The sequence below is a fragment of the Phacochoerus africanus genome, chromosome 3 (genome assembly GCF_016906955.1).
Source record: "Phacochoerus africanus isolate WHEZ1 chromosome 3, ROS_Pafr_v1, whole genome shotgun sequence".
Taxonomy (NCBI): Eukaryota; Metazoa; Chordata; class Mammalia; order Artiodactyla; family Suidae; genus Phacochoerus; species Phacochoerus africanus.
Genome location: NC_062546.1, coordinates 103,108,422 through 103,132,054, shown reverse-complemented (window position 1 = coordinate 103,132,054; position 23,633 = coordinate 103,108,422). Strand labels below are relative to the sequence as shown.

The 23,633-nt window shown below is 39.3% G+C and overlaps 1 protein-coding gene across 11 annotated transcripts in view; it reads left to right on the top strand.

The window, feature by feature from the left end:
• LOC125123074 (zinc finger protein 705A-like) overlaps nucleotides 1-23,397 on the top strand; it is a 33,984-nt gene extending 10,587 nt beyond the window's left edge. For 6 of the 11 annotated variants that reach the window (XM_047772256.1, XM_047772259.1, XM_047772260.1 and 3 more), the window contains 5 exons: nucleotides 2,356-2,442; nucleotides 4,043-4,169; nucleotides 4,891-4,986; nucleotides 5,496-5,575; nucleotides 6,046-7,235. In XM_047772256.1, the coding sequence (XP_047628212.1) occupies nucleotides 2,431-2,442; nucleotides 4,043-4,169; nucleotides 4,891-4,986; nucleotides 5,496-5,575; nucleotides 6,046-6,696 (966 nt within the window). In that variant the 5' untranslated portion in view covers nucleotides 2,356-2,430 and the 3' untranslated portion in view covers nucleotides 6,697-7,235. The other 5 variants (XM_047772266.1, XM_047772267.1, XM_047772261.1 and 2 more) reach the window with 5 other exon arrangements.
• The last annotated feature ends 236 nt before the right edge of the window (nucleotides 23,398-23,633 follow it).

The following is a 23,633-nucleotide window of genomic DNA, read 5'->3' as shown; positions in this document are numbered from 1 at the left end:
AATTAGCTGAAATGAAGGGATTGCTTGTGGAGAGAGGGCAGGTTTCTGGTAAAGAAGGAAACAGGAGAGAAAGGAGTTTAGTTGGAGACTGAGGCTGGACTTAGCCAGAGGCAGCATGAGGCTTGATTTTGAAGAGAGGAGAGGAGTAACTGATGGGTATGAATGGAAGAATATTTGTAAATATTATGATTGTCAAATGAATTTGTCACATTATGTGATTCATCTGCCTTATGAACTGAATTGTGTGCCCCAAAAGTCAAATATTGAAGTTATCCTCAGGCCTCTGTGTGTGATGATATTTGGAGATGAGGCCTTAAAATGGTAATTAGGTTAAAGTGTTATTAGGGTGGGCCCTAATCCAATTTTGCTGGTGTCTCTGCAAGAAGAGGAGAATATGGCACAGTCATGTCCAGTGGGAAGACACAGGGAGAAGACAGCAGTCCAGAAGCTAAGCAGGGAGGCCTTAGATGAGACCAGCCCTGGCTTCACTTTGATTGCAGACTTACAGCCTCCAGAATTATGAGAAAATAAATTTGTTATTTAAGCCATCCAATCTGTGACACTTTGTTAAAACATCCTTAGCAAACTTACATAATATGTGCAGTAGGAAATAACTTCATCTTTTGAAAGGTAAGAATGTGTAGATTCAAAAGGCATGGGAAAAACTTGAAGTATTTTTTAAAGCAAGGAATTGAAACATTTACTTTGTAAAACATAGTAGAGTTGCCAGATATATTTGACATCTGCTAGAGGTAGTGATTCTGTGTTTCAGTAGGGATCAACTGAGTAGTGTATGTGTCAGATGCAATCCTGGAAATGGGGTCTCAAAGAGGAAGTGTGATTAATAGTTCAAGGCACCTAGAAAATGTTCTGGTCTTGGTAAATACCTATTGAAATGAGTAAGTGTGAATTAAACTGAGCAGGAAAAATGTAGAGAGATGTAGCTTAATGTTTGAAAGGTAAAATCAATACATTGGAGGTCCCCATGTGGCAGAGAACCTGAATATGAGGTGTAATTTTATGAAAAAGTAAGAAGGAAGTAAGGTTTTAGTAACAGGATGGGGCTCCTGATGATTAACACCAGAAGTGATATTCCAGGTAAAACCTAGATGTGATGTGTAATTCTTAAGGAATTTGAGGTAGGAGACAGACAAAACAAAATTTAAACTATGAATGTGTCATTTTCCACCTGTGACTTTGTTATATGATTAAATTTTTTGGACCTCTTCAAAGGTCATTTGTTAAATTGGTTAAATTGGTAAACCGACTAAAATCTCCAAGTTTATTGTAAGGATTAAATGGGTGAGTTATGTAAATATCCAAGCTCAGAGTCATGTTTGATACAAATATATCTTTTTTTTCCTTTTTCTGGACCACAGGTACGAATGGGTGAGTTTATCCTCTCTTGTTTATGATGCACTATCATCATTTGCCATGAAATATATTTAGTTATTATTGGTATTTTAGGGGAGAATTTACACCTTATAGATGCTTTCTCTGTGTGTCTGTCACACACATTTGTGTGCATATGCATATATATGCATGTACACATACATGTGTGTGTGTATATAATGAAATGCAGGAATATTGCAGCTAATGAAGGTTAATACAGAACAGGATTTCAACTACAACTTTACTAAGGTAATCAGATGGAGTTAACTAGATTCTCTCCTAAACCCCAGCCATCTTTGACCTAGAGGATAAGACTGTCCATGATAGTAACAGACTCTTGTCCCCCTGCTGCTTTCTGGTGCAGGGTGGGAGGTGGGGGCAGTTAGGGACTAGACTCTCTCAGTGGGTGTCATGGTTCCTCCAAATGGAATAAGTCCTTGAATTAACTCCATCATCAAAGAAATTATTGGTTGATTGACTTCTAAGTCTGTGAGGAACAGAACGAAAAGTTGGGGTTGAGGGAGCGCTGGAAGGGAGTGAGGCTCCAGAGAGCTTCCAGAAGCCTTGCTGGTACATATGGCAAGAATCATGACATGGGAGCACTTCCCAGTGTTTACCTTTAGGTGAAAACATGTAGCACGAGGCAGGGGTCACTGGTTTGATCAGTGAGGGAACTGCATAACTCTGGATGCTATGGGCTAATTAACATATAAAGCTCAGTACTTTTAATGTTCTTATCCATTAGTTATCTGTATTTCTGTGTTTTTTGTTAGCAACTATAGTTATAGTCCCTTTACTTTGACCCTGAAAAAGGAGAAGAGGCCTCTGTATTTCTCATCGAGTGCACTGCATGTCTTTTAGACTTGGGGGTCACACCCAGGTACAGGTTTGGGGCTTCATGAAATGGTGGACTGGGAGGTGTGCACAGTACTCAAGTCTCATGGCTTCTCTCCCTATCCTCAGCTTTGCCTGCTTAGTACATGGATTGTCAGTGAGTGAAAACCCAGAGCAAGACTGCTGGCAACAGAGTTATTGACAATGCAGCCACTGGTGAGTAGGCAGTGCCTCTTTCTACTGAAATTGCATTCACAGTACTGATGCCAGATGGGTGGTTTCTCTTATTTGCGTGGATGTTCTAAGTATAGTTAAGAAGTACTCAGGGACTTGAGCTTCAGTGAAATTTCTCCAGAACTCTGGGATGGTTATCATGGGTCAAGAAGTCCTTAATAACTAGTATCCTTCCTAACATCACACTAATGTATCCCAGCCTCCATTAAGCTTGTGTATTTAGAAGAAATGAGAGAAGTTTTCTTTCTCTAATTCTGTCTGTGGTCTCACTGGGAGGTAGTTCACTCTTGAATCATGTTTTTGGCTATAGTGGTCCAAGAGCTGTGGTGAATAGAGTTAGGGGAGGAGCAGGACATTGCAGTCCAACAGGGAGGCTGATGTTTCATAGGTGAGTTGAGTCATCCAGTTCTTTCAGGTCCTGGGTGCAGGCTGTGAAGTGTCAAAAGAGCACCAGAAGTTCAGGCCAGAGAGGACATGAGGAGTCATTCATTTATTTTTTTACCAGTTTGAAATTTAACGTTTTGATAGAATATGTTTGCACTTTTAGAAACTCCCTAAAATGAACATTAACCCTTTTTTCCATATTTGGAAGCTAGAACTAACATATGGGAAGTATTATTTCCTTAACTGTGGCTCCATATTTGGGGGAGTAGAGTGGAGTAAAATTTAAGGCCCTGTGGAAAGGTTTGAAGGACAAGGTAGACCAAAACCAGTCAGGAGGCTTCCCTTATCTTACAGCAGAGAGACAGACAAAAATAGGACACAGTGATAACTGGCGTTTGAGGTCGCAGAGAAAATTGAGAATGGAGTCCTTATACCACAGGGATGGTCAGGCTAGGACTGTCCTTCAGGGCAGCCATCTCATAGGTCCCTGGCTGTGCTGTTTAACCATCTGACCTTCTTACTCTGAACACCCGGGTCCTGTGGAGCTCAGTCAGACCACATTGATTGATACCAACTTCTGTGTGAAGTTGTTCATTTCTGAAGAATGCTGGAGATGTTTTCAAGGTTCTTGGGACATTTTAGTGAGCAACAGCCTAAGGTGTGTATTTAATACATATTTACTTAGGTAGGAAGAACTTCAGCCATTAATTCATTGAATGCTTCAACACTCATAACAGGTTATTAATCCACTTAACAGATGTGGAGTCTGAAGTTCAGCTATAGTTTAAAAGTGGCAAATCATAGTTATTATTTGCCTTGTGATGTGTCTATAAAATTATTTGAAATTAATGAGGAAGAAAGATCTATGAATTTTTAAGTGCAAGTTTTAATCACATGTCTGCACTCATAGTTACCAGGTTTTTGGGGGTAATTTCAAGATTGTATTACATTACACTTCATGTTATATTCCTTTATAATGAGGAATATTATTAATTTAGACTATGCATATCTCTGTGATATAGCTGAAAAACGCATGCCAGCTCAAGACTGAGAATGAACTAAAGGGGACCCCAAACTCAGTTTGATCTTTCTACACACCCAGCTTCTCTGCCCTTCTCCTTAGAGCTGTCCTCTCAACCCTACTGCACTGGATGTTAGTAAGAATTTCTCTGTCTAAACGAAAATATCCATGTTTTAGGAATCTGTGACATTCGAAGATGTAGCCATAGACTTCAGCCAGGAGGAGTGGGCCCTGCTGGACACATCCCAGAGAAAGCTCTTCAGAGATGTGATGCTGGAAAATATCAACCACCTGGTCTCTGTAGGTGAGTCTGTCCATATTTATGTCTGTAGGTAGGTGGGTGGGTAGGTAAGTAGGTATTCGTTGGTTCAATCAGTAAGTATGTAGAACAGCTTCTCATACCAACCCCACACTCTATCCTGGTTCTTTCGTAGACCTTATAACTACATGAAGGAAAGTTGTTTCTTCATATTTTACTCACATCTAGTTCGTCACCCCACTAAAATGTAATCTTGACCACAATTCACTGTCTTTCTTGGTACTCAGTCCCTAATACTCAGAACAGATTTGAGAATTCAATGAATATTTTTTGAATGCATAAGTTGAATAAATATTTTCTAAATAATTATTCTGCTCTAGTCACTATGCTGAGGCTTGACTACAGACTAGTGAAAATAACAAAACTTTGACTATTCTTGTAGAACTTAAGTTTATGGGCATCTGTTTGGAAATAATATTCAACCCACTGTGGAGACATTTAATGTCTCCATTTCTGAAAAAACTGAGCATTTCTGTATTCTGTCTTCAGACATGGCTATGGATATCAGCAACCAGAGGTCTTCACTATTTTGGACACACAGTCTGTATTTCAGTTATTTCAGTGTTTTCTCTGTTCAGGGTGTTGTTGCTTGGGTTGAACTTCAGTGGTCTCCTTACTCTTCCTCAGTAACCTGTCCTGGACTTGATGACCATACATTTTTATTAGCACAGAACTCAGAATCCATGTTTTCTTTTTCCATGAACAGGGTATCATCATAGCAAATCGGATGTGATTTTCCACTTGGAACAAGGTGAAGAGCTGTGGTTTGAAGGAAGAGGATTTTTCCAAAGCCACAGTCCAGGTATGTAGCAGGGGCCTGTGCTTCAGTATGAGGTGGTGCCTGTTCAGTGGGTGAGTACTTAGAAATATCAACTGAAGATTTTGTTAAATGAGTAATATTTCCTAAAATGTAGGTGAAGGACATTGGGGCAAAATTCTTCAAATGTTATCATTCCTTATGTATTTCAATCACGTGTCCTTCCTGCCATTTTTTTTTTTTCCCAGCTTTAGGGAAAAGGATATTCATATACTTACTGAAATTAACCCTTTCACATAATAACTGTTGTTCTCATCTTCCTCTTTGAAGGTTTTCCCTCTCTTTACCTACCCAACATCTTATCTCCATTTTAATATTTTCATATTTCAGTCCTGAAAATCTTTACTAATTATCAGTGCTCTATAATGTGTTTCTGTTTCCTATAGTATTTCCTATCAAAGTGCCAATTTTTTAAATATACTCACATGGGTCTTGTGACTTTTCAACATTTTCATTCCCCTAATGCCATTCTAATTTTTTTTCAATTATTTTAGGCAGGGAAAGTGCCCTTAAAGAAGAAATGTTAGCCACATGGAATATCAGCAGTAAGGATACATCTACAATCATCCCAGTGGTAAGTTTCATGAATGTTAGCCCTGGTCATCCAAATTAAAGACCTGGCAGTGGGATGTTAGTAATTGAGCACAATAGGTTGATATACATTATGTTGGGACTAAGCTATTTTTGAGCAAAAAGTTTTGTATGGTTTGAATTAAGTGAAGGAATTAACCTGAGCTCAAAACCATAACTTCATATCTTTAACAAATAAATAAATAAATGGCAACTACATAAACAATGTTCATATGCCTAGTCTTTGAAATGTATTAATCTATAAATTAATCCATAAGCTCTGCAGTTAGGGTGCTGGAAAGAAAAAGTTTTATGTATATAAGAAGTAACACATCCTGTGTTCCAGGTAGCACTGTAAAGATTTTAAATGGAGACTTCCACTGAATGATTTGTTTTAGATCCACGCATAGAAAAATGAATGTATGAATGTATGTAAGTAAACCATTAATGGCCTTTTATCTTCCTTCCCTAAAGCAGGTATCTCACACTCCAGAGGATCCCTTTGAATGTAATGATTTGGGAGAAGATTTCATATATAGCTCAACACTGAGTCAGCATTTGTTAACTCACATGGAAAAGATACCCTGTATCAGCAAACAGTGTCAGAAACCCCTCAGTGACCAATCATACCTTAATCAGCATAAGCAGATCCACACTAGAGGTAAGTCATGTGAGTGCCATCTGTGTGGGAAAGCCTTTAGTAATTGCTCTAGCCTTAGAAGACACGAGATGACTCACACTGGCGAGAAACCCTATGAATGCCATATCTGTGGGAATGCCTTTATTCAAAGCTCTGACCTTAGAAAACACAATCTCACTCACACTGGAGAGAAACCATATGAATGTCATCTCTGTGGGAAAGCCTTTAGTCAGTCCTCTAACCTCAGACAGCATGAGAGGACCCACACTGGGGAGCAACCTTATGAATGTCAACTGTGTGGGAAAGCCTTCAGTAAATGTTCTGCTCTTAGACGACATGAGAGAACTCACACTGGAGAGAAACCTTATGAATGTCATCTCTGTGGGAAATCCTTCAGTCAGTGTTCTGCCCTTAGACGACATGAGGGAACCCACAATGGAGAGAAAAGTATGAATGCCTTCAGTAAATATTCTGACCTTAGATGATGTGGTAACAAAGGTTATAAATGTAGAGGAGACTTCAACCATAGCTTTAGCATTTAAACACACAGAGGACTCACATTGAAGAAGCACTGCAATCAATGTGAAAGATCCTTCGTTCATCTGTACTCATTTTGACATCTGCAAACTTAAGTAGAAGAGAATCTGTGTGACATTTATGTGGCAAAACCTTCAATGAGTGGTCTGATCATAGATGACAATAGAGAACTCATACTGTAAATATAAGGAATGTGGAAGTCTTTAACAACAACTCTAAACTATAAACACACTAGAGAGCTTGGAGGGAGAACCCAGGTCTATAATCAAGGTGAAGATGCTTTCATCTATAATTCATGGTTAAGCAACATGAGCAAAATCCATTTGGGAAAACACCTAGGTGTTTAATCACTGAACAAACATTCAGGCAAGCAGTCTTTTTTTTTTCTTTTTAGGGCTGTACCTGCAGCATATGGAAGTTCCCAGGCTAGAGGTCGAATTGGAGCTGCAGATGCCAGCCTACACCAAAGCCACAGCAACACGGGATCCAAGCCACATCTACGACCTACTCCACTGCTCACAGCAACACTGGATCCTTAACCCACTGAGTGAAGACAGGAATTGAACCCGCATCCTCATGGATACTAGTCAGGTTCGTAACCTGCTGAACATGGGAACTCCCTCAGCCAAGCAGTCTTGATATGCACAAGAACACTCCATGAAGGAATAACCCCTAAAATGGATGTAAGAGAATGAAGGCTCTTGAGGAGTACCAAGTAATTCATTCTGGAGAAGTGATTCAATGAAAAATCTTTTATTCATGGAGCAATGCCTGTGGTCCATGTGTGGACTCAGACTGTACAAAACACTCTCAGCGTCATGAAAGAAGGAAAGTCTTCAATGATTTCTCATTTCATAATCAACCTTAAGGTTCTCACACTGAGGAGATGGGGATCCTAAAATCAAAATGGAGAGATTTTCATCTAGATTTCACATTCAGAAAATTAAGTTTAGGAGGAAAAAAACTTTTCAAAGTTCTTTTAACATACAATTTGGCAAATAATTCTGAATTTGTAAAGAACTATTAATGGGGTAAATCTGACATATAAATGCAAGATAGTAAAGTGATCTGGGAATACCCAAATGCAGAATTTTGTAAGAAATTAAACTTTTAGATTAATTTTAGATTACTTGTAAATATTTGAACAATAAACTTTGTTACTGAAAAACCTACTATGTTAGTGAAGTTCTAGTTTTCTTTATGCAGCTGTAAACACATAGATCTGGGTCTGCACTCCATAATGTGTGGGTGATTCAGCCCTACTCTCTGAGTCTCCCTTTTCTCTAACAGCTACTTACAGACAACTCATCTCCATTCATTCCAGTTTCCCACCAACATCAGCTGTCACCAGCCCCTCCAGGTCCAATGCAGCTCCCCATTCAGGCAGAGGTTGCTGTTGCAATTGGGTGGGAAGCGATGAGGCTGGCCGAAACACAGCACTGCATCACTATATCTGAACAGGGTGAGAGCTACCATTGCTGGTGCTCATGAAGGTGGCGGATTAGAAGATGTGTGGAGCTCAGACAAACATGTCAGGACTATCCCAGCAGGCACCCCAGCCCATGCCAGGCACCCATCCTGACTCCAGTGTTGCTCCCCTATGGGGGTGAGGACGCCAATCTTGAAAAGGAAGAGCTCATGCTTAGAGGGAATGGAAACATTCTGTGGCTCAGTTTCTTCAATTCTAAGGTGGGAGGAAGCTTAGTGCCCTTATCTTAAAAGTTGTAATGAGTACTACTAATGCACTGATACTGTGTACACCAAGTTGTTACTGCAGGTAGTAGGCATTTTGTGTTTGAAAATAGAGAATATTTTTTACAAATTGGATGTAGGTACACCACTCTTATCTAATTTTTAATATTGAAATGGTTCATTTAAAAATATAACAGGTTTGTATTATTACTACATTTAACCTGCTTAGGACATATATAATTTACCCTAAAGCTCTGGTTGACTTTAGCTGTGATCCTGGGCCACAACTGAATTTGAGACTTAGATGGTGGCTTAATCAGAAATCTTTACCTCTTCTGCCCAAGTATGTCTCTAGGTGGGAAGTGCCTATCCTGGCACTGCTGGGGTGGGGCCTGTGCCAGGGCTGGGACTCCCTGGGAATGATGTACACGCTTCCTTCTCAGATGAGCTCACATCCCACTGGGTTTTTCCACACTGGCCTATGCTTATGCATATGCTGGTCATTTGTGAGATCAAGGGATTTCAGAACTGGTAACATAAAATTATGACCACAGGGGGGCAGCATCACACAGCAAGATATGTTGGGTGGCACAAAGGCAGCTTGCCCATCAAGAGAAGTACCTCCCAGGATGAATCCTTCCAGAGGCTAGAGTGTGGGGCCACCATGGGGAAAGAGATAGAGCAAAGGGAGTCTGGGGAGGTGTCTGGAAAGGAGAGGTTCGTTGTGTACGTGAAGTCCCTCAGCCCCAAGATGAGGAATCTCTGGGTCAGAGAACTACGAAAGGCCAGCAGAAGCTTCGAGACTTGTGCTGCCCATGATTTACCTTACCTTTTGGCCAGCAGGTTTTGGGTGCATTTTTACAGGGTGTATACAGCAGGCAGTATCTAAATAGTTTAAAATCTACTCTGTTTAAAACAATTCAGTATGTAAAAATTTGTATTTGGCACTGATGGGCTTTTGAAATAATGGACATGGTCTCCTGCGAAGATGTAAACAGGCCCAATGCACAAGGACCATCTCTGACTCATTTATAAAACACCACCTGATAATTTCAATTGGTCTTTTTTTCTTCATATTTACTGATTATTTATTTTGCCTGTTCAAATCTGATGCTGGAACCTTCTATTTTATATAATGTAAAACATATAGGTGAAAACCTATAGTACTTTTCAACTCCAGAATATCTCTTTGACTTCATTTTATAATTGCTCTATCTATCTACATGTCTCTCTGTCTCTGTCTCTCTCTCTCTCGCCTATGCCCACAGCCTGGAGAAGTTCTGGCCCATGGATGATTTAATCTGTGTCACAGCAAGTAGAGACAGTGCCAGATCCTTATCCCACTGAGCCACCAGGGAACTCCTATAATTCCTATCTCTTTATTGAAACTCTTGATTTGATGAAGCGTCATTTGCCTGGTTTCCTTCAGTTCTTTGAGCATCACCAAGACATTCGTTTAAAGTCTTTGTCTATTCAGGCAATATTGCAAAGCCACAGTAATCAAGACAGACATATAGTACCAAAACAGACATATAGACCAATGGAACAAATTAGAGAACCCAGAAATAAGCCCAGATACCTATAGTCAATTAATCTTCAACAAAGTAGGCAAGAATAGGAAAATGGAGAAAAGTCAGTCTTTTCAGCAAGTGGTGCTGGGAAAACTGGACAGCTGCATGTAAATCAATGAAACTGGAACATGCCCTCACACCATGCACAAAAATAAACTCAAAATGGCTGAAAGACTTAAACCTAAGACAAGACACCATTAAATTCCTGGAAGAGAGCATAAGCAAAATATTCTCTGACATCAGCCTTACAAATGTTTTCTTAGGTCAGTCTCCCAAGGCAACAGAAATAAAAGCAAAAATAAACCAATAGGACCTAATCAAACTGACAAGAATTTGAACAGCAAAAGAAACCATAAAAAAAAACAAAAAGACAACATATGGGATGGGAGAAAATAGCTTCAAATGATGCAACTTACAAGGGTTTAATCTCTAAAATATGCAAACAACTTATACAACTCAACAGCAAAAAAAAAACCAACAGCCCAATTTTAAAAATGGGCAAAAGATCTGAATAGACATTTCTCCAAAGATATACAGATGGCCAACAAGCACATGAGAAAATGCTCAACATCACTAATTATTAGAGAAATACAAAATAAAATTACAGTGAGGTGCCACCTGACACCTGTCAGAATGGCCATCATTAACAAGTCAACAAATAGCAAATGTTGGAGAGGGTGTGGAGAAAAAGATACCCTCTTACACTATTGGTGGGAATGTAAATTGGTACAGCCACTATGGAAAACAGTATGGAGGTACCTCAGAAAAGTAACACAGCACTACCATATGAGCCAGCAATTCCAGTCTTAGGCATATATCCGGACAAATCTTTCTTAAAAAAGATACATGCACCACTCTGTTTATTGCAGCACTATTCACAATAGCCAAGACATGGAAACAACCTAAAGGTCCATCAACAGATGAATGGATTAAGATGTGATATATATACACAATGGGATACTACTCATCCATAAAAAAGAACAAAATAATACCACTTGCAACAACGTGGTTGGAACTAGAGACTCTCATACTAAGTGAAGTAAGAAAGAGAAATAAATACTATATCACTTACATCTGGAATCTAATATATGGCACAAATAAATCTTTCTATAGAAAAGAAACCCAGGCACTCAGACTTGTGGTTGCCAAAGGGGAAAGGAACAGAATGGGATGGACTGGGAGTCTGGGGTTAATAGATGCAAACTGTTGCATTTGGTGTAGATGGGCAATGAGATCCTTCTGTATAGCGCAGTCATTTATGATGGAACATGATGGAAGATAATGGAGAAAAAAGTGTATTGTGTGTGTGTGTGAAACTGGGTCATTTTGCTGTACAGTGGAAGTTGGCAGAACGCTGTAAACCAACTATAATGGAAAAAATAAAAATCATTAAAAATTCAAGACTTTGTCTAGTAAGTCCAATGTCTGTGTTTCTGCAGAGACAGTATCTTTTAATTTTCTTTTTTTTTTCTCCCTGAGAATGGGGTGTACTTTTTTGTTTCTTTGTATGTTTTATAAATGAGTCAATTTTTTGTTGAGTGCTGGATATTTTGAATATTATAATGTGTCTAGAAATCAGATTCTCCTGCCTTCCTGGGATTTGCTCTTGGCACTTCATGTGGATTGTGCTTATTTGTTTGTTTAGGGATTTTCTGAACTCTTCTTGTAAAGGGTCTTTGCTGTGAACGCCACTGATGTTTATGTTAGCTTGGTGGTCACCTTGTGGTTTGAGAGGTATCTCTTTAAACACCTGGAGCCCAAACAAACAAACAACCCTCCCCCACCACACACACAGTATATATATGGTCTGCTAGTCTTAGCAAAATATCTGTGTCCTTCCTTCCTTTCTTCCTTCCTTCTTTTCTCTCTTTTTTTTTTTTTTCTGCTTTTTAGGGCCACACCCTTGGCATATGGAGTTTCCCAGGCTAGGGGTCTAATCGGAGCTACATCTGCTGGCCTGTGCCAGAGCCACAGCAATGCCAGATCCAAGCCGAGACTGCGACCTACACCACAGCTCACGGCAACGCCAGATCCTTAACCCACTGAGCGAGGGCAGGGGTCGAACCCACATCCTCCTGGTTCCTAGTCGGATTTGTTTCTGCTGCATCACGACAAGAACTTTTGCTTTCTTTCTTCTTTTTTTGCCATGCCTACAGCATGCAGAAGTTCCTGAGTCAGGGATCAAACCCATGCCACAGCAGTGACAGCCTCAAATCCTTAAATAGGCAACAAGGGAACTCCCTAGATTCCACTTCTGAGCTATAATCTCCACCTGCATGGATTACAAGTGTGAAAAATGAATTACATTTCAAAATGAAGCTATTAACTCTTCCACAAATAAAAATTCCTTCTCTTCTAGTCTTCAAAGTCAGATAATGGTTCCCCTAGATATCCAAGGATCAATCTTTGACACTATTTCAGAACCACATAAGCCAGCACTGCTGTCACCTCTACACTGAGTACTACTGTCATCCTGCATTTTCACTGTAGTATTCATGCACATGTAACTGCTCCATAGTCATTAGGTGTCAGGAATTAAATACCTTTTCTTCTGAGGTTGCATCTTTAAATTTTAAGCCTTTCCTTCTCAATTAGTTGGCTTGAGTAGGCCCTATATTTCCTTCTGGTTACTCATCTAATTTCTCACTGTGCATTTGTTAATTTGCTTCTTTCGTCACTGCCAAGACTACCCACAGAAAAATCACCTGCAGAATCTTAAGGCAATTTTTCCTTTGACTGTAATTTATGATGAATAAACCGAAAAACCATGTACATAATCACCTAATCTGCCCTCAGATGGTTTTGACAAATGGCCACAGTATGACTAAGTAATCCTCTTCATAAAGTTCAATAGCAAAATAAAGGAGGTTGGATCAACATGGTGAAACTTCTCCAGTACTCACCATAACCTAAGTAGATGGAAAACATGTGATATGGCAAGGTTATTGAGTGTGCTGTCATCAAACTCCTGAGATCAGGGCTTCCTTTTTTCTAGGAAAAGACACATTTGTTTTGGGATGGCACTTTGATATAGTTGATAATTCATTAGATTTATAACACAGTAGACAGACCCTATTTACCATGCATCAATCAAAATAAATCTGATCAAGGAATAGGTAGTTTAACAAAAACTGTCCCTCTAAGTAAATCATTTAGATACAATTATAGAAAACAGTAATTCCTTAAATCCTGTTGGTGTTCTAAAGGCATCCAAAGGCCTCACTACTTTGTGGGGTTTGGCCTTTTCCAGCAAGAACTGCAGGGAATTTATAGCAGGGTGATCAGTATTTATTGTTAAGTGGGTTTAAGCTACCAAAATATTCTCAGGCTGCAGGCTTCGATGAGGCAATTCTACTTCTGGGTATTTATCTAAAGAAAATGAACAAACTAACTCTAAAAAAAATATGTGCACCCCATGTTCACTGCAGCGTTATTTCTAATAGCCAAGACATGGAAAAAAGCATATGTTCATCAATGGATGTATGAATAATGAAAATATGCTCATATACAATGCAATATTATTCAGCTGTAAGAAGAAGGAAATCATGCATTTGTAAAAATTTGTGACCTTAAAGGACATTATGCTAGGTGAGATAAGTCAGAGAAAAACAAATACTTTATGATCTCGCTTATATGTAAATCTTAAAAATAAAACAAAACAAAACACCTCATAGATACAGAAGACAGATTGATGATTGTTGGTGGTAGGGATGGGGAATGGGCAAAATGGGTGAAGATGGTCAAAATGTATAAACTTCCTGTCATAAAATAGTTGTGATGTAAAGTACAGCAGGGTGACTATAGCTAATAATACTGTATTGTATATTTGAAAGTTGCTAAGAGAATGGATCTTAAAAGTTCTCATCCCAAGAAAAAATATGTAACTATGTAGTGATAGATGCTAAGTAGGCATATTGTGGTGATTTTGCAATATATACAAATGTTGAATCTCTGTGTTATACACCTGGAACTAATATAATGTTGATATGTCAATTATATCTCAATTTAAAAATTTATTTATTTCAGCAATTCCTATCACACCGAGGTCCTGCAAAAAGACCTATTGTAAGATTAAATTAATTCAAAATTATCTAAGACATCATTGGATCACACACAAAAAAATGTTAATCACAGTAATAATTCAACTTGAAAACGAGATAAACTGAGAAGCATTATTTTTAAATATATTGGCAGTAAGGCAACTTCCTCTAAAACCTGGAAAGTAAAATTATGATAAATTCCGACTTGGATGTGAATAAAAGATCAACATTTAAATGTTGTGTGTTTTAACACACCAACTTTTCAAAATTTTTTCAACTACTTTCACTTTATAGAAAAAGCATGCTCTAAAAATTAATAAAAACATGTAGAGTTGCAAATACTTTGCTCTCGCCTGGGAACTGGGCACAGGTTGACAGTGAGTGACAGAGGGATGGCAGGTAGAGCCCAAGACACTCCCACCCAATTTCACACAGACATAAAAGGCTGGATTAGTACCCTGCAACCTGTATGGTTGGCTGGCTGAGGCACAGCTCAACTTCCCTTCGCTCATATTTCTTCTTCCTCATCATTTCCAAAGATGTTCATCTCAAGATGACCCTGAACAAATATCCACACACAGAACCCCATCTCCTCTGCCCCCTGGGAACCAAAACTTGGACACGTGTGAAAAGATTGCAGGGAGATCACAGCAGAAGGAATCAAATTCTGCTGAGGCTGAAAATAAGATAACGATGGATGACATCTTATGAAATGTGTTTTTTGAATAGATATTAGCTGCCGGCAAGAGTACTATCCATGAATCAGTTGGGACAAAAAACAAAATTGTTTGCAGTAGGGAGAAATGTTAAATAGCTCCATCCTCAACTTGGATGAAAAAGGAGATGAGTGGGAAGCTATTTGAAATCAAAGGAGTTCAAATTGTTTGTTTTTCTCTTTTCATTTCAAATTTCAGGTTGGGTGATACCACAACATATTTAAATGCTAAGAGGAGGGTCAGAGAGGGGGAGCCATTTAAAACAAAGTGTATATGGTTGGTTTACAACTCATACAATTCAATATCAAAACTATAAGCAACCCAATTAAAAATTGAGCAGAGATCTGAACAGACATTTTACAAAGAAGTTCAGTAAGCCACAGACAGATGAAAAGATGCTCAGCAATGCTAATCAGGGACTTCCCTGGTCTGGTAGTTAGGAGGCTGCACTTTCACTGCTGTGGCCTGGGTTCAATCCCTGGTCTAAGAACTAAAATCCCACATCAAGCCACACTGCACACCATGCCCCAAAACAACCAACCAAACAAACAAGAAGACCAATGCTGATCAAAGTAATGCGAGTACAAGCCACAATGAAATATCAGCTCACACCTGACAGAATGGCCATCACCACCAAAATTCTACAAAGAGCAAATGTTGTCTATAAGATGGAGAAAAGAGAACCCTAGTACACTGTTGGCGGAAGGAAAACAGTATGGAGTTTCCTCAAAAAAGTAAAAATAGAAATCTTATATGATCCCATGATTCTACCCCTGGGTATATATCTGAGAAAAGGAAAACACCAGTTCAAATAGATACATGCACCTCCCATATTCACAGCGGTATTATTACAGGAGGTAAGATATGGAAGCAACGTAAGTGTCCATCCAGAGGTGAATGGATAATGGAGATATGTATATGCTTATACATATATACATAAAACATATATACAATGGAATATTGCTCAGCCATAAAAATGAATGAAATTTGCCATTTGCAACAACAAGGATGGACCCGGAAGGTATTATGCTTAGTAAAATAAGTGAGGCAAGACAAATACTATGTTATCACTTTTATATGTAATCTAGGGAAAAAACCCAAAGAAATGAAAAAAAGCAAAACAGAAATGGACTCACAGATATAGAATACAAACTAGTGGTTACCACTGGGAAGAGAGGAGGAGAAAGGGCCAAATAGGGTTTTGGAATTAAGAGGTACAAACTGCCAAGTATAAAATAAATAAGCTACAAGGATATATTATGCAACAGGGAATATAGACAATATTTTATAATAACTTTAATGGAGTGTAATCTATAAAAAAATACTGTATCATTATGTTATGCATCTGAAATGAATATAATATTAAACATCAACTATGCTTTTAAAAATTAGATGAAAATAAAGTGTATACATTTTAAATCAACATACATTCTGTTGTGACAGGAGAGAAAAGGAAGGCACACAAATGTAGAAATAAGGGACCAGCTGAGAAGAAAGGCAATTCCTTTCCTTTTCTTAGAGAGATGGCATAGGAGTGAGTGACTGTACAGGGATACTTTCAGTCTTGTGGAGGAAAGTATCTACATCCAAAATTACCTATTTCATTAGAGTTCGCACATAATCTCCTGAATGTGAGAGAAAAGGATGAGTCCATGGAGATTGAGTGGTAATGGCAAAGGTTTGAAATTCTCTTTTTTTAAATTTATTTACCTTAATATTTTAGTTTCAGGAGAAGTCCTCTTTAATGCGCATGGGAGATGGAACTGAAATGCATGATGTAGTATTTCCACAGCAGCCATGATTTCCAGTCATTTTATGAGGAATGAGCTAAATGTCCTCAGACACAGTGAATACTCACAGCGCCCCCTGGTTTAAGTATTTTTCCACTTGGGAACCAGGAATTTTAAACTTAAAGACCCACCTCTACCACCATAAAATTTTCACTCAAATGTATAAATCACTTGTGAATGACATGTAAATGAAATTATTTACTATATTTACTATGTAGGAACATTTGTATTGATGTACCCTCTAACCACGAAATAAAGTATAAAATTGTCTTTCCATGTTCTTCTCATAGCTAATAGATTCTTGAGGTTCCTGTTGTGGCTCAGTGGTTAACAAATCTGACTAGGAACCATGAGGTTGCTGGTTCGATCCCTGTCCTCACTCAGTGGGTTAAGGATCTGGCGTTGCCGTGAGCTGTGGTGTAGTTTGCACATGCGGCTCGGATCTGGCATTGCTGTGGCTGTGGTATAGGCCAGCAGCTACAGCTCAGATTAGACCCCTAGCCTGGGAACCTCCATATGCCATGGGTGCATCCCTAGAAAAGACAAAAAGGCAAAAATAAAATAAAATAAATTCATAACATGTTCTTGAAATTACTGTGTGTCCAGTGTTTGAGTCAAGTTCTCTACCCCAGCAACATGTCTTATTTTGTAACCTCAGTAATAATATTTCAAATTTCCATAGTTCTTCATCTTTCATTTTACTTTTTTTTTTTTTTTGGTCTTTTTAGGGCCACACCTGTGGCGTATGGAAGTCCCAGGCTAGAGGTGGAATTGGGAGCTATGGCTGCCAGCCCATACCAAAGCCACAGCAAGGAGGGATCCAAGGCATGTCTGTGACCTATACTACAGCTCACTGCAATACCCGATCCTTAAACCACTGAGTGAGGCCAGGGATGGAACCCAAATCCTCATGGATACTAGTCAAGTTCATTACTGCTGAGCCACAATGGGAATTTCACATTTTACTTTTAATGCTATATTTCTCTCAGGGAATTCCAGCTTCATTTCCACAGAATCCCATGGTCTAATGCCACACTGAAAAATAATTTTGGTCACATTCTATATCTTTGCTGGTACTCAGTCTCAATACTCAGAACAGAATTAGGGATTCAAAGGATATTTTAACGAATAAATAAATGGGTCAAATATTTTTAAATAATTCTTCTCTTCTAATCACTACATGAAAACTGAGACCAGAGTTGTGTAAATGACATGCTTGTGGTTATTCTTGTGCTGCTCATCATAACCTGCTATTCTTTGATAATAATAATCCACCCACTGTAGGGTCTTTTAAACTTTCCCATTTGGAAAAGACTGAGGACTACATTCTCTTTGAACTTGTGCATCGGCACTAGCCTCTACAGGGGCTCACTGTTTTGGCTGCTACTCTGGATTTCCTCCTGGTGTGGGTGGGGAAGGACCCTCACCGCTTTGTCTGTAGAAGATGTTGCCTGCACTGACCTCTTTATTTTCCTCATTACCTTACCATGAACTTGAGGGTAGCAATAGGTAATTAGCACAGACTCAACATCCACACTTGTTAATCAAACAGGTTGTCAGATCAGCAAAGCAGATGTGATTTCCCAGCTGGAGCAAGGGAAAGAGCTGTGGAGAGAAACAACAGGATGTCTCCAAGACCAGAGTCCAGGTAAGCAGCAGGGCCCTGTGCTTCAATGCAAAGAGGTTCTGGTCCCTGAGGGACTGGGTTTGAAAATGCCAGCAGAAACTTTTGTGAACTGAGTGATATATTCTAAAATGGAAATGAGGACATTGGGGCAAAGTTCCTTAGGTTGCTGTCAATCTGTGCATACATCAGTCACAATTTATGTGCCCTCATGCTATTATCTTTTCTTCAGGGGAAAGGATACTTGTGTATACTGTATGTGTGTGTAGAGCTAAACTTTCACCTAGTGATTCTTGTCCTGATCCTCCCATTTAATGTATTTTCCATCATTTGGTGACACAACTTCTCTTCACCATATTATATTTGTATATTTTAAACCTGGTTTTTTCTCATAGACCATGACTTTTAAAATGTTTCTACTACCTTAAGTGTTTCTATATTCGATACAATTTTCCCACCTAAGTGAAAATTTTTAAAACCTACTCACATAGACTTTGGTGTTTGCCTACATTTTAATTCCCCTAATGTCATTTTAAAATCTATAGTTTTTTTCAATTTCTTTAGGCAGTGAAAGCTCCCTTAGCCAACAAGAAATGATATTCATGCAACTAACTCAACAGGAAGCACCTATCCATTACCATGTTGATAAGTTTCGTGGGTGTAAACACCAGTCACCCAAATTAAAGACCTAGAAATGAGATAAGCTGGCAACTGAGTACAATTGCATATATGTAATTAAGGTGACCTTTCTGGGCAAATTTTTGGAACTGAAATAATTAAGAAATTAATATAAGCTGAAAACCATAACTTAAGGAAAAACAATCAGGTTCAAAAATGCTCATCTCCTAGTCTTTAAAACATAGTGAAGTCTTCAAAATTAATTTGGGGAAATACCTCTTCAGGAAAATGTGGCCTAAAATGGAGAGTGAAAGGATTAAGCTATACAGAATGTAGAGTTTTATAATAAATTCAGATTTGTAAATAGAATAATAGCTGCAGACGTTCAAACAATAAAGCCTGTGGCTAAAGACATGTAAATGGTGGTGTCTAGTTTTCTTTCTGTCCCTCTACACACAGGGATTCAGGACCACCATCCCGGCAAGTGAGAAGAGAACCAGCCCCACTCTCGGAGTCTCCCTTTCTCAGCTCTCTCCACACAACTCAGCTCCACTCATTCCAACATCCTTCCCACACCATCTGTCCCCTTCAGGCCCTGGTAGGGACACTGCTATGATCTTCACTCCACTTGTCAGGCTTCCCAGAACATCATGACCCTTGTCAGGCAAGGTCATGGGGGAGTATCAAGGACAAATAGTCCTAAACTCTTTGAGGTCCCTCAACCAATGGCTGTAGATGGAAGCCACCTGGAGCCAGAGAGACAAGCATCTCTGCCCTCCCAGATTGCAGAAATCTCTTGGTTACTTTGTCTTAAAACCTATGAATTGAGCTAAGTGGATGCAAGAGTTCATTGCATGAGAATATGTATCTTATTTGACTGATTCCTGAATTATGCACCCAGCAGTCTCACTAAACAGGAACACAGCACTGTTACCCCCAAATAAGCTCATAGAAAAACTCACCAGGAGTATAAAATATCCAAAACTATTAGCCATCACACAAGCCAATTTTTAAAGTAATTATAAGGTAATTTAGTAATTATAAAATTATTAAATTTATATTAATAAAAATTAAATATTATAAAATAGTTATAATGTAATTTTCACCATGAGAAATGGATGTTCTCATAAAGATCTATCCAATCTGTCTGCAGAACTTGAAATTTGTTCTGTGACATAACCAATATGAATATGAATTTCAAGGGAAATTTTATTTTGCCAGGATATTGATTGGAATGAACTATGGTCTTGCCAAGTAGCACAATTCAAAACTACAGCTTGAGGACACAGAAGGGACAAATCACAGGTGAAAATGATACCTTACTGCATAAAAAATCTCCACAATCATTCTAGGGAACAGTAAGAGAGAAACTAGCCCTGTGTGAAGATTAGCAATTTTACTGTCTGTCATGATAGATTTCCCTCTTTGGGTACAAAATCTAAAGAAGGTCATAAGGCTTTGGAGCAAAATAAGGTCCCAAAGGAAAGGGCAAGGTCCCCCACTGCCCCTTATTCAGCCACCTTCACAACTTCCTATGCTGCAGTGCAGTTTCCAGCAGTCACCTTTCCAAGATTCTGACAGACAGGAGGTGCCAGATGGATTTCACATTTAATTTAAATTTGTTATTTAGCCAATTTCTACGGGACATCCACCCATAGACAAACAGGTAGTCCTGTGGCTAAACCCTTTTTTTTTTTTTTTTTTGGCTAAACCTTTAAACATGTATTCTCTCAGTTAGTAACTTGATTATTGTCTTTCCTAAGTCATTCCTTAAAAGAATAGAAAATATTTCTGTTGAATAATACCATGCCATGCCAGTAGTACATAAATAACCTCTGCACCAAGAACATTGCTTTTTTTCACTGAGAATGCATTTTAACAATTGGGACCCCCTGCAGATTCCAAAGTGAAGCACTGGTTTCTTCTGTGAAGGGATGTTTCCTCTTTTGTCCTTTAATTTCTTCCTTAATAGTTTCCACTCCTTTGCTTTTTTGTGCCCTGTTTTGTGTTGTACAGATTAGTTAAGTGAACATATATTACTTTTTCTAAGATGCCATCCCAGCTTAATAGGTTGATGTGATGGTTCTCCTTAAATATTGTGGAACACTTAGCAGTCACGTGATTTTGGAGCAGAATAGGGTCATGCAAGAAAGGGCCTTTCCGCTATAGCCACTGCCTGAAGCACCTTTTCAGCTGCATATTCTGCAGTGGAGCCTGGAGAGCAGCAACTTTCTGAGAATCTCCTCATAGACAGGAGCTGCCCAGCTGGATTTCAGATCTGATTTAAATTTGTTAATTGGCTAATCCCACCTAGAAATCCACCGGTGACAAACAGACCTGTGCCTAAAAGTTTGAGCATAGATTCTCTTACTTGCTAGCTTGATTATTTTCCTTCGTGTACCATTTCTTATAACAGTAGAGAATTTTCCTGTGTTGAACAACATTTCAAGGACAGTAATACACAGATAACCTCGGCACCAGGAACTTTGGCTTTTTTCTCATAGCAACTTGTGGATGCATTTTACCACTTGGGACCCTCTGCTGTTTCTCAGACTTATCTACTGGTCTGTTTGGTGAAGGGATGTTTTTTCTTCTGTCCTTTAATTTCCTCCCTAATTTTTTTCATGTCTTTGCTTTTGTGTGGCATGTGTTGTCCTGTACACATGAGTATAGTCAACAGATACTAGTTTTTTCTCAAGATGAATTCCGGACATAGTGGCCTCAGTGTGATAGATCTCCTTGAAAGTTGTAGATCCCATCAAGGTCATGTGACTTTGCAGCAGGATAAGGTCAGGCAAGAAAGGGCAGTTCCCCCACAGCCCCTTCCTCAGCCACGTTTTCGCTACATATTCTGTAGTGGATAGTGGAGAGCAGCTACCTTTCTGAGAAACTCCTGACAGGCAAGAGGTAACCAGTTGGATTTCAGTTTCATTTAAACTTGTTATTCAGCCAATCACTACAGGAAGTCCATTAGTAGACAAACAGTAGTGTGGCTAAAGGTTTGAGCATGGATTCTCTCTCACACCTGTTACCTTTATTTTTTTAGAGTCAAGCAGGAAAAGGCAGTTCCCCCACAGCCCCTTCCTCAGCCACTTTTTCAGTTGCATATTTTGTAGTGGAGTGTGGAAGCAGCCACCTTTCTGAGAATCTCTGGACAGGAGCTACCCAGACAGATTTCAGTTCTGATGTAAATTGGTTATTCAGCTAATCCCTTGGAGAAAACAACCGTTAGACAAACAGTCCTGTGGCTACACATTTGGGCATGGATTCTCTCCCTTGGAACCTTGATTTTTTTTTCCTTCATGTATCATTGCTTATAACAGTAGAGAATTTTTTTCTGTCTAAGTAGATATTTCAAGGACAGGAGCACGTAGAAAATCTCGGCACCAGGAACTTTGCATTTTTTCACTCACCAACCTGTTGATACATTTTACCATGTGGGACCCACTACTGTGTCCGGATGGACCCATGGGTCTGTTCAGTGAAGGGGGGTTTTGTCCCCTGTCCCTTACTTTTCTCACTCAATTTTTTTACTTCTCTGCCTTTGTGTGGCATGTTTTGTATTGTACAGATGACTGTAGTCAACAGATGTTAGTCTTTCTCGGGAGTTGCTGTCGTGACTCAGCAGTTAAAGAACCCAACTAGTATCCATGAGGTTGCGGGTTCGATCCCTGGCCTCGCTCAGTGGGTTAAGGATCCAGCGTTGCCTTGAGCTGTGGGTAGGTTGCAGCTGCAGCTTGGATCCCATGTTGCTGTGGCTCTGTCATAGGCCAGTGGCTACAGCTCCAATTAGACCCCTAGCTTGGGAACCTCCATATGCTGTGGGTGTGGCCCTAAAAAGACAAAGAAAAAAAGAAAAAATTAGAAAAACTGTTAGTCTTTCTCAGGGTGAATCCCTGACTTGATAGACTCAATGTGATATGTCTTTTTGAATGTTGTAGATCAACTACAGGTCATGTGACTTTGCAGCAGGATAGAGTTGGGCAAGAAAGAGCAGTTCTCCCACAGCCCCTTCCTCAGCCACGTTTTTGGCTGCATATTCTGCAGTGAGGTGTGGAGAGTAGCCACCTTTCTGAGAATCTCTGGCAGACAGAAGCTACCCAACTGGATATCAGGTTTTACATAAATTGGTTATTTGGCTAATCCCTGGTAGAAATCTACAGGTAGACAAACAGTCTTGTGGGTAAACCTTTGGGCATGGATTCTCTCCCTTGGAACCTTGATTAGTGTCTTCCCTGAATCATTCCTTATAGTAATAGAGAATATTCCCTGTCAACCAAGGCATTTACAGGCCAATAGGACATTAGTAACCATGGTGCCAGTAATTTGCTTTTTTTCTTATCAACTTCTGGATATGTTCCCCCTCCCCCCCCCCCGTTTTTTCTCCAGTGATCCACTGTTATGTTCATTGAAGGGATGTTTCTTCTTCTCTCCTCTACTTTCCTCCCTAATTTTTTTCACTTCTCTGCTTTTGTGTGTTATACAGATCAGTATAATCAACAGATACTAAGTTTTTCTCATGGTGAATTCTGGATACAGTAGCCTCAGTATGACCCATCTCCTTGAATGGTACAGAACAGCTAAATGTCATGTGAATTTGGAGCAATAGGCTTAGGCAGGTAAGAGCAGTTGCCCTGTTGCCCCTTCCTTAACCACTTTCACTTCATATGTTGCAGTGAAGAGTGGCCAGCAGCCACTTTGCTGAGGATCTCCTGACAGATAGGAGGTACACAGCTGGCTTCCATGTTTGGTTTATATTTATTCAGATAATTATTTGGAAAACAGCTGAATACAAGCAGGTCATCATTTCACCTAACATATGGACATGGACTCT